The 16629-nt window shown below is 39.2% G+C and overlaps 1 protein-coding gene across 4 annotated transcripts in view; it reads right to left on the bottom strand.

Moving 5' to 3' along the window:
- CIITA (class II major histocompatibility complex transactivator) overlaps nucleotides 1-4939 on the bottom strand; it is a 33885-nt gene extending 28946 nt beyond the window's left edge. For 2 of the 4 annotated variants that reach the window (XM_083799808.1, XM_083799809.1), the window contains exon 1: nucleotides 4580-4939. In XM_083799808.1, the coding sequence (XP_083655934.1) occupies nucleotides 4580-4880 (301 nt within the window). In that variant the 5' untranslated portion in view covers nucleotides 4881-4939. Of the gene's footprint in view, nucleotides 1-1331; nucleotides 1413-1770; nucleotides 1884-4579 lie in introns of those variants that run through there. The other 2 variants (XM_083799811.1, XM_083799810.1) reach the window with 2 other exon arrangements.
- Nucleotides 4940-16629: the final 11690 nt, after the last annotated feature.

Genomic DNA, 16629 nt, shown 5'->3' with positions numbered 1-16629 from the left:
ATGCATTTCAGTGAAACACTGTTACTTAGAGCTAAAAGCTCAGTAACATCAGCCACAACTTTCAAGACTTTTTTTTTTTTTAACAACTTTCTCTTGATCTGCTCTCTTTGTATCCCTTGAAGGTTACTGTGCCTGTGTGATCCATAACCCACAACACAAACCAGAAGGCAGGGTCATGTTTCCTGAGTTTTGCCCCACGTGGTGTTTCAGGGTGATGCCCTCTGGGGTATGGGCAGGTCATCAGCAGCACAAGTCCCCTCCATGCTACAATAACTGTCTCTCCTCTCCCCATGTCCATCACCAGCAATTCCTCTGCTCCGTGGGTACCAAACAGCTTTTTCTTTCAGAGAAGGTCTGATGGTTCTTAAACTGTGGATAATGGTGCCCAAACTATATTTAGCTTTGAGAGTTTGGGTTTCTGTTTCAGATCGGTGAAAAAGCTTATATGTCTGAAAGCCTGTTCATCTTTTCCTGTTGTATGACATGATTTAATAAAAGACACTACTTTTACCTACAGAATGTACCTGGCCCATGCAGTATTAACTTTCCGTGGGCTTTATAGTCTAAAATGAAAGAACAGAGATGATGCCAGAAAAAAAGCAGCACTATATCCTGTCTTATTGCCCTTTGTCTCCTTTAGGTGAGTTTAAAGAAGTTAGAAAAAGTGTAAGTATCAAGTAGAAGGATTTTCTGCCTTTCAATGAACTTTGCTGTATGGTGACCAACACAAATTAAAAACAAAATCCAACCAGACAAAAAACAAAAGTCCTGCCTGGAAGATAGCCGAAAGCAGGCAGACTGATCATGTGCTGTCCTGCAGGTGCCATAGCTGGGAAAATATTTGAGAGCAGAATCTGCCTTCTGAAGCCAGTATTGCCTCTGGTGTCACAGCTGTGCTCATCTCGCCCATCTCAGCAGCGAGGTGATATAAAGTGGTATAGCAGACACCTTGCCTTCTTTTGTCAGACCAACTACCTTTGCATTCGGAGACTTTCTTCAAGACAGAGCTCTAAGACTGGAAACAAGCCAGTGTTTTCTAATGCTCCACGGTTTCACTTTCAATACAAGCAAAATTTGTACAAAGAACAAGTGCATTCCTCTCAAAATCGGAAAGAAACTATAACAAGCTTTCAAGCAATTAACAGGGCTGGACACAAAACAAAATCGCTGAAAAGTCTCCAAAACTTCACCCACTCAAATTCAGACTTCATCCCACAAATACTTCAGGACCAGATACTGACACACCGCTGTTACCAATATTCACAGCAGGCAATATAAGATGGATTTACCATGACAAAAGCACAGCATTCAAGAATTGAGGAAAAACTGACCTTAGGAAAGCAGACGGTTCCTGTTCCTTCACTCAGGATTCAGCACCAGAAAAGCAGGAGAGCTGCTGTCACTGCCTAGGGCTCACAGAAAGTAACAGCAGAAAGGAGGAAATGAGCCAGGCCAGTCACAGCAGAAATGCTAGAGGCTTAAGGGGAATTCCAAAGAGGAAAACCAAGAGGAAGCTCCCTTCTGGCAGCCCCTGTAGAATAAGCGTGGGTAACCTGTCACTTGCCACAGCTAAGAAGAGCCTGTGCTTCTCACCCCGTAGGAATAGAATGATTTATTCTGGTGGAAATTGGATGGGTGTCAATAGTAACAATTTTCAGTGCCCTCCAGAATGCTCTTTGTAGTTTTATTCTGGTTCAAACCTGTCCTAAAGTCACGCTGTTAAACAGTCCATCAGTAAGAATAAAGCAAGCAGCATGCAAACACTCTTACCTTGCAGCTTGATGTGCTCATACAAAAATGAAAGTACCTTTCACACATTCACTGGTTTGCTCTCTTCTCCAAGTGTCTTTTGCCATTGGTCCAAAATGACATGTACAATGTTCTGTGAAATGTAAAGGTTGTCTGGCTTACATACGCTGTTCAGAGTTTGCTGTGTGGTAGACAGTATTTATTCATTTAATGAATCTCAAACTGAGTCACACCTTTATAGTGCCTATCTGGCTTAAGACACAGATCCTTTTGAAAGCCAACTTACCTAATGAGTGTTCCTACCACGATACCTATAACAGCTTCTGTGTGTCTCTGCAACCCTGTTTTCCTATTTTTCTACTTTTTTTTTTTACTATGCATAGACCTACACAAGTTAGAAAATAATTATGAATTTATTCTCAAATGAGCAAGTATTTCTTCTAGTACTATTCCACCATCAACAGCTTATAACAAAGATCCAGAGTTTGAAGAGGGAAGGAAGTGGGATTTGATGAAGTCAATGGCTTCCAAGACTCGTGAGGTAAAATTTTGGTCAGCTTCTTGTTAACACTGGCTTCTGCACAAGGCAGCATGTCCTATCAACAAAGCAGCTGCTGACCTAAGCCTTTTCCCTTTGCAGAGGAGCTCCACTTCCACCAGCTTCTCATGCTCACAAGAGATGATGTTTCCTTCCTGGGAGCAGCTGATCATAATACAATCTTTGCATGGAAAACCCCTACAACAGTTAAGAGGATAATTGTTAACTCTGTTCTAATGCACAGCACAACCCCACAAGTTATAAGCTCCTTTACCAGCCTTGCAGCCAGATTTCTTTATCAGCTTCTGAGGCCGTAATTCCATGAGGTAAGTGATTTACTTCAAGGATGACAGTTTGGGGAACAAAAGAGTTCAGCTGTTTACTGTGACTCCAGTTCACATGAACTACAGTAAACAGTGGTTGTCCACTTTTTGCACAATGACTACAGCTGATTAGAAACAGCAGAAATCAATGGATGGAGTAAATCAGAATACTAGTTCATCTAGTGGACTAATCTATAATGACGGTCTTAGAGTGTAAAGCAGACTAGAAAACAGGAGGCTATGAGAGCCAAGAACTAACTGGCTGAACTCCTCAGATGACCATCACCTTCTGTGCTTCAGTTTTTGCTGATCCAAAACAAAGACACGCTGCTCTATGGCAAAAGGAACAAGCAGAATATATCAATAGGTATTGAAAGCACTGCAAAACTGATGTCAATGATGCACTTTGCAAGAGAAGGAAAGCTGGGGCTTTCTCACCCAGAAATTTTAAACATCCTTTTCAGGTAAGAGAAACATCTGCAAAACTACTAAGCAGTGAGAAACCTGCTGGTATCAGTCTGTTCCTGACCCGAGCTGTCTTTGCACAGTGAAACCGTCATTGAACATGTGTCTGAAAGTGAACAAATTGGAAAAGGAAAGTTAGAAAAAAAATTGCTTCAAGGGAAGGCTAATACAGTTTGAGCCTCTTTGTGATAAATTTGTCTTTGAAACCACTTCTTTTAAATTCATCTCTGTACTACAAAATCTATAGAACAGTGACAATGGTCGAACATGTGATGGAGGAAGACTAATGCTTCTTCTGATGCACTCTGGTTTCCCTCTGTCGCATCTCAAATTCAAGCTTTGTGACAGAGGCACAGAGCCAGGCACAACAGCATCAAGATCTTTGAATGGAGATTTTAGTTGCTACCATTACAAAAATGAGAAGGAGTGGCTATCTTTATGAACACATCAGAGATGTAATTAAAAACAGAAAACAAACTATATATACCCCCAGCTTAAGTGACACTAGGGTACTTGCTACGATATTCTACATTTAAATATAACTTGTTGGCATTAATTTGACTGTAATAACAGCATTAAGGTCTTCTGGTTAAGTATTTTTCCTGAACTATCTTAAGTTTTTCATTAGCACTTCTTGTACTTTCAGCAATACCCTGAGAAATAATGCCCAATGCTGTATTTTAGGAGAAGAAAAAGTTTGCACCCACAATAGCATCCAAGGTCCTCCCATCAGTTTTACAGGACTATCTGGGTATTCTATTAAGCATTCTTTTATTCTCCTTTTTGAGTTGCTTGCTTTCATAAAAGTAATTCTGAATACTATAATTTAAGCTGGGGTTCTGTTGTTTCACATAAAATGGTCCATGTTAGGATTGTCCCAGTACTACTCCTGTTCTTCACTACATACAACATTAATTTGTTGTATGTAAATTACATACATGATAAGGTCTCCACATTTCTATGTCTCCTACTGCCCACTAAGAATCTCAGATTTCTTGAATCCAGATTCATAAGTCTTTAAGTACTTCCTGTCCTTAAGTTTGCAGCAGTCTGTTATAGGGATTGTAATTTTTGTGCTTATAGACACCTGGAACTTGCAACAGAGTGCATTCCCCCCAGTACATGCTTGACAAATATAAGGGATTTCCCCACATCAGTCGTCAGGATGAACAGATCATCATTAACAAATGCTGCTCAGACTATCAGTGGCTGGGATGTCAGTTGAGAAAAATTGATCTTAGCATAGTCTCCTTAATCTATTTTGCATTTTGTGTTCTGCAAAAGAAGGCAAAGAATAAGTCATTATGGCCTGACTGTAAAGGGATATCTGGGTGTTACCCTGAATGGGTGGATATGCTTTAGCTGCTGTTGAATTACATTTGTTGCTTTTCTCTTCCTTACCTGCTCTCCACTGATGCACTTTGTACTATGTCACAATGCAATCTCAATATGCAATTAACAAAAGTAAATCTTTAACAATGCAAAAAAGAAGAAGCTGACTTACCAGACATGTGCTTGGTTCCTGTTGGCTCATTATCTGTGATGTTTTGAGGTCTACTGCCACAGAAGTTTAAACAAGAGTGGGGAATCAAAGTATTCCAATACAGGTCCCATTTCTCCACAAATGTCAGAGAAATCTTCCTTGCAAGGTCTTCTTTATCTTTTTCATGGAGCAAGGCCTGATGGTACTCCTTGGATATCACATGTTCTTTCAGCATAAGGTTAAGCAATGCATGGTCATCAGAAGCTGTAGCACCTGAAAGAATCTTCCTTATTCTGGGCAGGATCTCCTTAAAAAGATTCATACCTGCAGCTGTGGGTGCTTGAAGGAGGTCTGAGCAAAATCTGAATTGCTTCAATTAAAAGTAACAAAAAAAAATAAATCTACTCAGTCAGCATCAAAAAGATGAAGTGAAAAAAAAAAAGTTCAGAGACTTTGGCTTGCAGTAGCAGAGGTGTTTCCTCATTTCATTAAGCCTTTAAATAACATTTCCAAGAACAAATAGCTTCTTCATGAAATGACAAAACATCATAATTCTTCCAAGCATTCAATTCATAAAAGATTTTTCAAAATCAGCAACATGATCATCTCACAAAATAACTAAAAAACATTTGTTCCATTAAAGAACAACTGCTACAGCTGTATCTTTTTCTCCCAGCAGAGCTGGAATGTAGATGCACTAGTGGACCCAGCTAGGCCACTGCTAAATCAGAACGGTACCAGAAGCTTCAGCACAAAACATATCCTCTGCAAGAGGTATAAGTTTAAAACTCAGAGACTTCAACACAGAATTAGAGATTCAGTTGGGAATTAATCTTGCTTTCACAAAAGTCAAACAAGTTAGAACCAGGGTAAAAACTCTGAGGTAGAAAATGATTCCAAATCTGGCTCTGGTTTCTGCCACATCTGAAGTTACGAGATTGAAAAAAGTAATTAGAAAAATTGGTTATGAGTTCCATATATTCTTATTCAAAGGTAACATACTTGTATTCCAAGGGGTGGATACTTTAAATTAAATTCCTTAAAGAGAAGTTTTAAAGTCCCCAGTTCAAAAGAGTACCAAATCTTCCATAAAAGTAACTCCAAATCTGCTACCACCTGACCCCTCACCTCAGCTCAAAACTAGTAAGAAATCTTTTTTAATACTAGCTTCTTGAGTAATTTCTTGCTCTTCAAGAATAGGCAGTGTGTAATTAGAATGCTTCTAAAATTCACAAAATGGCTGACAGTGGAAGGAGCCTCAGGGCCCATCTGCTCCCCCCTGCCCCAGCAGGACCACCCCGAGCAGGGGGCCCAGGCCCATGTCCAGGTGGCTTTGGGAGATCTCCAAGGAGGAGACTCCACAGCCTCTGTGGGCAACCTGGGCCAGGGCTCCGGCACCTGCACAGCACAGAAGTGCCTCCTGGTGCTCAGAGGGAGCCTCCTGTGCTCCGGTTTGTGCCCACTGCCTCTGGGCCTGGCCCTGGGCACCACTGAGCAGAGCCTGGCTCCATTCTCCGTGCACCCTGCCTTCAGGGGTTTGTAGGCATTGGTGAGATCCCCCTGAGCCTCCTCTTCTCCAGGCTAAGCAGGCCCAGCTCACACAGCCTCTCCTCACAGGAGAGATGCTCTGGTCCCTCCATCAATTTTGTGGCCTTATGTTGGACTCTGTCCAGTATGTCCAGGTCTGTCTCATCCTAGGGGGCCCAGCACAGGACCCAGGACACCAGGTGTGGCCTCACCAGTGCTGAGCAGAGGGGAAGGCTCACCTCCCTCCACCTGCGGGCAACACTTTGCCTAATGCAGCAGAGAACACCATAATAAATGCTTCTTAACGGTGATTCGTTTTCCTTATCTCTACTCAAAACTTTCTACTTACTGATCTATATGATATGTTGCAGCATCTTATTTTTGGGAGCTGTTTATGTTTAGGGAGGTGTTTTAGGATAGAAGACAGCAGTGGGTAAATAAACAGTTACCCATTACTGACATTTCAGTTTACACCACAGCTTTTTATTTTTTTTTTAAAAAAAATAAACACTTTGTTTTTAAATATCTGACTGTTGGAGCAGAATATACAGCTTTAAAATACATACTGGGGCAAAATTTCTAGGGCTGTTTGGGGGCTTACGGACGGATGGATCTTTAACATCCAGTCTGCTACATGGCTGCCTAAACAAGCCTATAGGCTGAGTATGGGATTAAGATTGAAATATCTAACTATTTTTCTCATTATTTGCTTCTCAGTTTTACTACCTTGAATATTTCCATGATTACTTTTCATCATCAGACACATTTCAAAGTGGAGCAATAATTCTACCTAGTTAGAAACAACACACTGAGAGGAATTTGCTAAATCTTTATAAAAGTTTGAAGTACACAACTGAAAACTCTGGTTAAGATCTAAAATATCTTTGTAGACAAAAAATAATGTCAAGTTCTTTCCAAATGTTCATGTTTATGTTCAGTATCAGGAAATACACGCAAAACATAAGAAAAATAAGGAACCTCATTATCTAGCAGTACAATTTTGACTTGCAGTGCAGGTAGGTAACAAGTTTTACTGTAACTATTTAAATGGCAACTGAGAAAAGCAAATTGTTTTCCTTAGGGGAAAGTAAATCCCTTCGATTTCATTTTTTTCAGGCATATTGATGTTTTACTCATGCCAAATAATGTTTTTTAAATGTATTTTCCTTTAAAGTTGCTGCTTACATTGATTCAAAACAGGAGAGAACATTAGTTCTGTTGAAGCATAAATAGTAAGATGGAGCTCTCTGCTCGGAGCAGTACTGAAAAATACTGTTTCCTTACTTTTATCAACATAAAGCTGTACTGAATAAGATGCCTCCACATGTACATTATCATGAGTGGAGCACATGTGGAAGGCAGCTGGAAGCCTGCCTGCCTTGCAGAAAGTTGGGAACTGCTTGCTATTAGAGCAAACCTGAATGAGTTTACCACAGTTTGGGGAGAAGAGATGGTTTCAATCTCAGCTTCTCCTGTGATCTGTACTCTTGAATGGGCATGATAGGTTAAAAAGAAAAAAAAAAGTATTATCTCCATTAGTTGGCCTTAGAGGTTTTCAGAAGCCTTTCTCAGCATCATTAGTCATGTTTTAGGCCCCTCTAGTCAGCAGTTCTCCTGACTGAGAAGTTTCCTTCTTGATGCAAAATGAAGAGAGTCCAAGCAACATGGGAAGCTGTCTATTAAAAGAAGAAAGTCAATTTAAACTGTAATCCTCTGCCAGTCTCTGCAGCTCCTTGACTTGCTGCACCTTAACTCTTGTAAAAGCTAGGTACAGAAAGCCTTGCCCAATGCTCCAGGGCATAAGTGTGTTTGACTGGCACGAGGGGTGTCAGAGGGGAAGAAATACAGTAACACGGGGATGGCAGATTTCATTTTGTGGGCAAACAACGAACTTGCATCCATGGGATAGTTTCCTCCAGATGTAGAAAAGCAAGGAAATATCTTGTGATGCTTAATCAGGATTGCCACTTAAGCATGAGGAAAGTAGATTTTCTGTGTTTCAAGCCTTAAACAGTTTCCACCTGCAAATGTACCCAGGGAATGTCCTGCACAAAGAGGAGATTATAGGCTTTTCAACCCAAATACATTTTTTTTTCTGTTATACTTAGATTTAAGACAGATCCAAAGTGGGATTGCCTTCACACAGGTGTGAGTGTATAAGGATCTCAATTGATCCCTGTGTTTTACTCTTCCTATGTGTTTTCAGGATTCCCGAGTTTTCCAAAAATATATCCAAGATCATTGGTTGGGATGCATTTTTTACACAGCTGTCCCCAGCTTTGCTGGGCTATAGGCAAAGGTATCAAGTACTAGAAGAACTCTGCCTTTGACTTTAAAAAATGATTATCTTGTAGCTGTAAGCAAAATGAGCAGCAGGGGATTACAGTTACATTAAGCCTTGAAAACTTCACTTGACTTCTAGCACTGCTACTTTTCTATTTTGAAAAAAAATATGATAAAATATTTCTATTTCTGCTTTTGTTTTTGCATTTATAAAATAAAAAAAAATCTCTTACTAACTTGACACCAGGTAAAATCTACTAAGGCTTGTGATATAGCCAGATGCCAGGTACTGAAGGCCATAACCTCGCCTACACTGGTACACTTTCAGCTGTATTACTGTCCCTGGGAAGACCAGAGAAATTAATTGCCAACATTTTACTATGGTTATTTGGATTTCAAAATTAGCTGTAGACTAATATTTACTTAGAAGTGATACTTCCTCTCAATGCAGAGAAATCAAAAGCACGAGTTCTCCTTTTTAAGTAACTTTCCTCTTTAAAATGTATCATAGCACAAACAATGTGTGTGAAAAAGAGAACTAAGTCAGACTGTGCATTTTTGCTATTTACTGCTTATGTTGCCACTATTTAGCACCTTCTATAGCTAAGGCAGAACACTAGATTTCTTCTCCTTTTGACTTCAAGAGAAGACTACCATAATGATCCTTAAAAAGCGATACAGCTGCTATGCAGAATCACTTACCTACATACATGTGTCAGTTAAAGAGAATTCTTAAAACAAGAAGGGAAGCTGTGACCCTGAATACACACATTCATCTGTGAAGCAAAGAAATGAAATGCTGATGCCAATATACTACACAGCTTGAATCATTACAATCAGAAAGCACAGAAATTTGATGAACAGACTTTTCAGTCCATGAAAAATTGTTCAACCAACAGTATGTTAGTGCTATGATAAGCCTGGAAAAAAAGGGTTTCCCCCAAAAAATGTGGTATTGAATCCAATTTATGGCCAGTGACACTAGCTGACTGGAAAACCAGAAACAACAGCTCACTCAACATTAAAGGTATTTTCAATGAATTAAGTTAACACATAACGTAGTATCCACTGAAATCAATTGGGTCTTTGCTGCAACATCCATGAGCATTAGAGAATGCTGCCCTTAGTGAATGTCTACATATCAGCATCCCCCCTAACTTTGTTGCATTTTACAATGCTGGACTATGGAAACTTGCTTTGAGTGAATATTAGAATGGAGACTTCTGTTACCAATGTAATTTTATTTTATTTTTTTGTCACGTGTACATAACCAGGATTTCCTAAGCAATTTTCTGTAAAAGTCCTTCAGCAACCTTCCACACTGATGCCTCTAGTATTACCCACCATATTGCTTCCCAAACAATATGAAGAGCCTCAGTACTGCAGTAGGAAGCCTGCAGGTGAGATACATAGAGCCCAAGGTGACACACTGCAACACTGCTGGTCATACTGGCTATTTCCCCAGAATATATTTGTCTCAGTTGAGGTTAGAAACTCAAAAGGTAGGGAATTTCCAGTCTAGCAAGTCTAAAAGATTAGGACTGCAAATATTTGTGATCATTCAAAATCTCCCAAACTTGACAACCATTCTCAGAAAACTGACGGAGCAAAGCAGGCTGAACAAAAGAACTGTTAGATGACTGCTTGACAACATCCTAATTGACTTTACCTTTGAAAGGTATTCCTGAAGAAATGACCTTGTTTTTTAACTAGTCTGGGATACCCAATTTCGCTGCCAGTCTACCATAAACATTCAGTGGAATTCCACTGCTTCCTGTAAAATATTAAAGTTAAAAAACTCATAGCCCTCACATTTTTAGCTTCACAGCATAAATAACAACAAATTTGCCAACCTGGCCTGTGCAGGCCAGATCTTTTGTGCAAAGAGGACACTGCTACCACAACGCTCTCTTCATGGAGAATTACGCAGATATGTATGAAGACATTAAACTGTTTTCAGCAGCAAAGTATCATTTTTCCTGCATCCTCTCTGTATTGAGAGGCAGACATCTAAATCAGTAATTCCACCGCTTTCTACCTCACCTAAAATCACAGTGATTCATTACTTTCACTGGCACTAGAATGTGTGGAATTTCTCAGAACTGCAACAACCGAAAACTAAATTAACAAAAATTTGTTGGTGTTCAAAGCAAGCACTGCTCACTGACAAGCATGCTGTTATCCTACAACACGATTTTCACCAGCATGCTGGGCCTCTGTGATCTAAATTTCAACAGATTCTGTTCCTGTTCCAAACGATCTGTTCTACCTGGGGGGAGCTCCAGAGCTGATAGCAGAGGGGCTCTATAATTTTTCATGGACCTCTTCATGTCCTTAGACAAGGGACCAGCAAAGTTGAATGTGGGACTGTCCTAATGGGGTCATCAGTCTTAGATCCCTCACTTGTAGAACACCATAAAGTTGTACAGGAAGGGAATACAGTGCCAGGGAATGCATCATTCTAGGCTTTCTCAAGCAACAGTTTTCCTCCCATCTTCATGTAACACTGAGAAGCAGCTGACCTCTAGGTTTCAATACATAATTGTTCACAGTGCAAAGAACAGAGACATTTAGACAGACTTGTTGAGAAAGAACCAGAACTAGTTTATGGAAACAAATACAAAGGAGATTTTAGGTCATATTCTGAATTTATGAAAAAATATTGCAGTTACATTACATGACTGTCTAGTTTATGAAAAACTGTCCAGCTACTCTTTAATTTGTGGTGTACCTGAGCATAGTTTTTCTTATATTGATAGTCTGTTTCAGTGACATATCATTTGTTTTAAAAGCTACCTGATGTCTGTTCCTAGCTATATGACCCCACCTCTTGCAAAAACACAGCAGAAATGAACGAATTTCTTCCACTAATCCTGCCCACATATGCCTGCTCAGGAAGGGTCAGCAGAGCTTTCCACACTTGCCTTGCAGAAACAGTTACATGGTGGGAAACATTCCTGAAATGACTTGTACTTATTCTTTGGAAAATGTTACAGAACTATCTTGTTTTCCACTGAAGCATAGATGCTGAGGGTTTCATCACAATTAACTGCACAAGTCCCATTGAAACATGTTGTTTTCACCTGGGAGAGAAGAGGTGGAGAGAAGGCAAGAAGTTTCAGCAGACTACCAACAAAAATTTCCATAGGAGCAGCATGGCCACAACAGTTAGCAAGGAGAAATTGTGACACTTCTCAGGGTGGGGAAGCCATCACTGTATATGCAGAGGTACCTTCCCTGCTAGTCTTAGGAAAAGAAGGTAACACCTGTCACACGCAGGAAAAGATAATACCTTAAAGAAAAGACATTTCACCAGAAAGCCATGGATGGAGTGTGAAGGGTTTTCACTAGCAGTTGGCTGCAGCTGCATGCTCTGCAAGCACGCCGTGAGCACCAGGACCTGCAGCATCATCCAGCTGCTCCCTGGCCTACAGACTGAGGGAGAGACAGCAAGGAGGTCTTACTCCTTCTCTCGACTTTCAAGAGGTCTGCAAGTGTCATGTAAATGCGCAGATCTCTTGCCCATAGTTTTAAGACAGACAGGGCGCAACAGCATTCATCTTGTTAAAGAACTCTGTCATTTATCTATAGCTGAGAGCAATTACAAAAACTGATGAAAGAGGGAAAAAAAAAAGTATATCCCGTATAAATGTAAATATGTAAAAAGAAATGTATATCCATCACTTGGACTTCACCTAATTAGTCCAGTACACTGGAGCACTGGAGCATGTGACAAAAATTGTAATTCCCCTTACACTAAAATAAAATAGAGCAAGAATGGGAAACCGAATACAAATGCAAACCGAAACCAACAAGGAAAAGGACGTGTGCAAAACCACAGCTCTGTGTCAAGTTTCAGAATGATGGAGAAGAGAAATCTGGGCAAAAACACTACACTGACAGTTGAAGAAATCATGTATTTTAGGGGCTTCCCTTCAGCATTTCTGCACACGCTAGACACAAAAGATACTAAAATACGCATCAGTCACAGTAGCTTTATCTTTATTCACTTGCACAAACTTGCCTTTACCATGACTTTTATTTCAGTAGCTGTGCAGTTTTTCTTGCAACTGCAGCCAGCAATTGTGATGATTGTAGGCATGGTCACACAGCCTTCTAAAGGAGCTTCGGGATCCATGTTTCTGCAGCCCTGTAATGGGATCTTAGGGCTGCTCAGCTGCAGGGACAGGGAGCTTTCAAATCCTTCTGTTAAAGCTGTTTTACCATGTACAAAGGATGAAACCAGACAGTTAGTGCATTCTGAGAAACAACCAGGTTTGGGTTCTTGCCCTTCTTCCAAGGTTTATTTCAATACCTTTATTTGGTGTTTATTTACAGATTTTTTTTTTTCTTTTTTTTATCATGAATTCAAGCACATCCACAGGAGGGACAGATGCTTCAGCCTCCAGCTTGAGAGTCACACAGAACAGTTTTCATGAGAACAGCCTTAAGCTTCCTCTTCTCCCAAGCCAGGAGGCTGAGGTTTGGAACCTTTCATGTGGCAGAAGGAACTGGGGTCTCTTCCTAAGCACAGATCCCATTGAAAAAGAGACTCATAGGCCACTTAAAAGACAGACATGTACTGTGCTTTCGGTTCTGCCAAAAGAAATTAGACCCCGACCCTCAGGAGAGGTTCAGAGCTGTGTACTGGGTATAGGGCAAGTTATCTACAGTGGCATCTGGTGCATCTTAAAAAGAACATGCAAGTGAATGTGCTGGACCTTGTTCCGAGATGCTTCACGTTTCTGAGGCTTATATTACGGATCCAGATTCCTGAAAAAAGCAACAATCCTGAGAACCTATACGTCTTCATATGATTCAGGCCTATAGAAACAGTATGGATTCCTCAGACATCTTTTCAAGTTCTCTGTGATTGAGTATAAGGAATTTCAGGGAGCTGATGGTTATTTGGTGAACCAGAAAAAAAAAAGGTATTAACAAATTAAGGAAATATGCTATTGAATAGAAATGCTACAGAGGTAGGTACCAGTTTGCTTCACAGAAATCTGCATGTCAAAAGAATTAAGAATTGTAAATACAGGTTTTCCTTTCACTGCATCAGATTAGGAACCCTTTTTTATTTCTTTTTTTTTTTGTGTGTGTTTTGTCTAAGTATTCTACTTTTTCCTGAGAATTTTGAAATTGCCTTTATTCCCTTGTACCCTCCTGTCAAAGATACCAATTTAGAATAAATAAGAACAAATGCAAGCAGACATAGCAAAAACCACTTAACCACAGTGTCTACAACAAAAGATGAAGTAGACTTTGCCATTGAAAGCTGTGGTTGAAGAACAAGGTCCAACATGGGCCTCGGGGATCTGAACAGAACTATCAGATATTGCTATCAGCAAGGAGAAAAAAAAAATGAGCTAATGAATAAGTACCTTACAGCTTTTATAAGTAATTTCACCTTTTACAGAGAAAGCAGCAAAAGCAGCAATACTCAGTCATTTTTTCTACTAACCTTCTGTTGAACTAAGTTTCTCAACTCTTTGATTACCTTTAGGGACTTTTTTTTTAAATAGGTTTAGATTATTTTTACTCAGCAAGCCTACAGAGGACTAGCTCAACTCAGCAGAAGTGTTGGATGCTTCTGTATGTACAGGCCTTCTACGTTTATATAGGGAAGGAGGCAATCGAACTCAAGCATCGGTTCTGGTGAAATCAGAAGACTGCAGTTCTAGGACATGAATCCAATCCCTGCTTACTGCAATGGATCTGTGAAGTCACATCAAACTTTTGATAGTTCCTTATTTCTGCAGTTCCCAAACTGAAAAATGAAATGATTTGCAGAAGTAACAAGGAGCAGGAACTACAGCTGAGAATGTCTGAAGGTTTGAGTGTATCAAGGGATGTATAAAGCTAAGCACGCTAAAAAGTCTGCATCCCAAGCATTGGGGAGCAATGCACTGTGACCTGGAAGACAGCTCATGTTTTTGCTTTGTTATGCCTTTGTTTTTGCTCTTTATATGTGACTACAGCATAGTCCAACCAGGAAAAGATACTGAAGTAAACTCGTTAATAATGCAAAACATTTTGTCTCCCGGGTAACCGCACCAGAGATTCCTACGGCTTAAGTTATGTAAGGCCTAAAGCTACATGGTGATATAGAGAATAAACTGAACTATTTAATAAAAACGTATTTTATTTTTTTTTCTTTCCCCTCACTGGAAGGAATATAGACACTCTTACCCGTTTAAGAAATAAAACAAGTAGCTGTGCAATATGGGTATCTATACCCCTTGAGATACTCAAAAATTATTTTTCATCTCTTTAGTCATAATTGACTTAAAGATCAATACACTGATACATTTTTTTTTTTTTAACATCCATTAATATTTAGAGCCTAAATCTCTTCTGCTTTTCTGCTTTGACATGTATTTCAGTTACCCAGTTCTCACTGATCAGGTACTGATGGCAGAAATTGATCTCTACTCTGAGTACATTGCTAGGTATCACCCAACTGAAAGACACTATTCTGATCTGTCATGCAACTGCTGTGTTTTCTCTTCTATTAATACAGAACTACCAGTTAGAACAATTAAGGTACATACAGCCAAAAAATTCCACAGAAATTGATGTGGGGCCAAAACAGGAAATTGCCTTTTACAAATTAGTTAAAAGACAACACTATTAGAAATTTATCTATTTAATATTTTCTGTAATTTGGCCCATTTCTCCTTAAAATTTAAGCATTTTATTGGACCCCATCAAAGCCCATAGGTGTATCTAATGCAAGCGAGCTAAAAGTTATTATTGAATTAACAATATTTCCAAGTATTCTGTTCCTTTGAATATAAAACTGTAACTGAGATACTTAAACCAGAGCAACTATGATTGAGACATTCAAAATATCCTTGGTACAGTTTAAAGGGCAAGTCTCTGAAACCATGCCAGTGTAGATTCCAGGAAACACTCCAAAGAGAAAGAGAAAATCAGCTGACTTCAGTTAACTGAGTCAACAAAGCACTTAGAAGACGTTCCATTTATTGTACGTGAAAGGAGTTGAAACAGTGAGAGAGATGCATAGCACTTGTATAGCACTGATAATGCTCTACAATAGGAACGCAATTATTTGTCCTGGGGTGACGAGTGTCCATAGATTAAAGGCAAGTGCACAGAAACGACTGACAATTTTGAAATATTTTATGCTATAGATCTTAGCAATTAGGTGAATTCTTAATATATTTCAAAAGTGGTCAAGGTTTTCCCATATAAAAACCTGTCTCCCCTCAAAACCAAACCACAATTCTTAATTTACTGTAACCAAATCTTCAATGTGTGTATTTGAGGATTTATGTTACCTTTACTGTATTACTAATATTTCCACAGTTCGAATCATTTGTATTTTAATAAAAATCACTGTAAAATGTTGGGAATAGGATAGTTTCTCCTGTGAAATACTAGAAAACATAGAAAACTTCTAATGAACAATGTTTTTCTAATAATTCCCACATGAATTCCTTTACAACTGTATTCTGCAGACCAGTTCTAAACCTGAAGAACTGATTTGACCAAGGATTCTTTCTAGATGCTAATTTACTTTAAAAGAAAATGATAACCCATACTACACCTTCAATAATCACAGAATGTAATTTAACAGAGCTTTCCAGAGAATACTGCTAGGACTGAATTAGTATTGGCTATAATACTGAATTGGCTAGAATAGAATAGAACTAGAAATGCAAATACTGAATACCTGTAACTGCAGTTCCGGAGCTGCTTCTGAGTTAGAAGCTGGCTCTGTTTAAGTTGCTGCTAATTCTCATAAAACCACATTCTCATAAACCATAGTGCCTGTTGGTACAGTAAGTGAACTATGTGTCAACTTCAGGTATGTACAGAATTATTTAATAACTGTATCTCATGACAGATCTCAAAGAGATTAACTCTCTCTTCTTTGGGAGTGGACACCTACCTAAATATTTTAATGTTGTAGGCTATCCACCCAGTTACAGACCGCCCAAGTTTTTTAGTACGAGTCTGGTGTACTTACTGACACACTGTAAAGTGTTGTTTTAAGGCTACCAAGGTCAAAATATAGCTACCACCATATGAACACCATTGCTTATAAAATACACCTTTCCCCCCTATAATTTGTGTTAATTGCAAATCCTACTGAAAACAGCTCTGGCAGATTTTCTGATGCATTAGGTATAGTCTTGCTCTAATAATAGTGCTTACACAGAACTACTTTGCAATTAATATTTTTAAATGTTCACTTTGGCAGCTTCTGTACTTACTAAAAATATACACTCTGT

The sequence above is a fragment of the Anser anser genome (assembly GCF_964211835.1).
Source record: "Anser anser genome assembly, chromosome: 15".
In the NCBI taxonomy this organism is placed as follows: Eukaryota; Metazoa; Chordata; class Aves; order Anseriformes; family Anatidae; genus Anser; species Anser anser.
The sequence above is the reverse complement of the archived record's forward strand: the minus strand, read 5'-3'. Positions and strand labels throughout refer to the sequence as shown.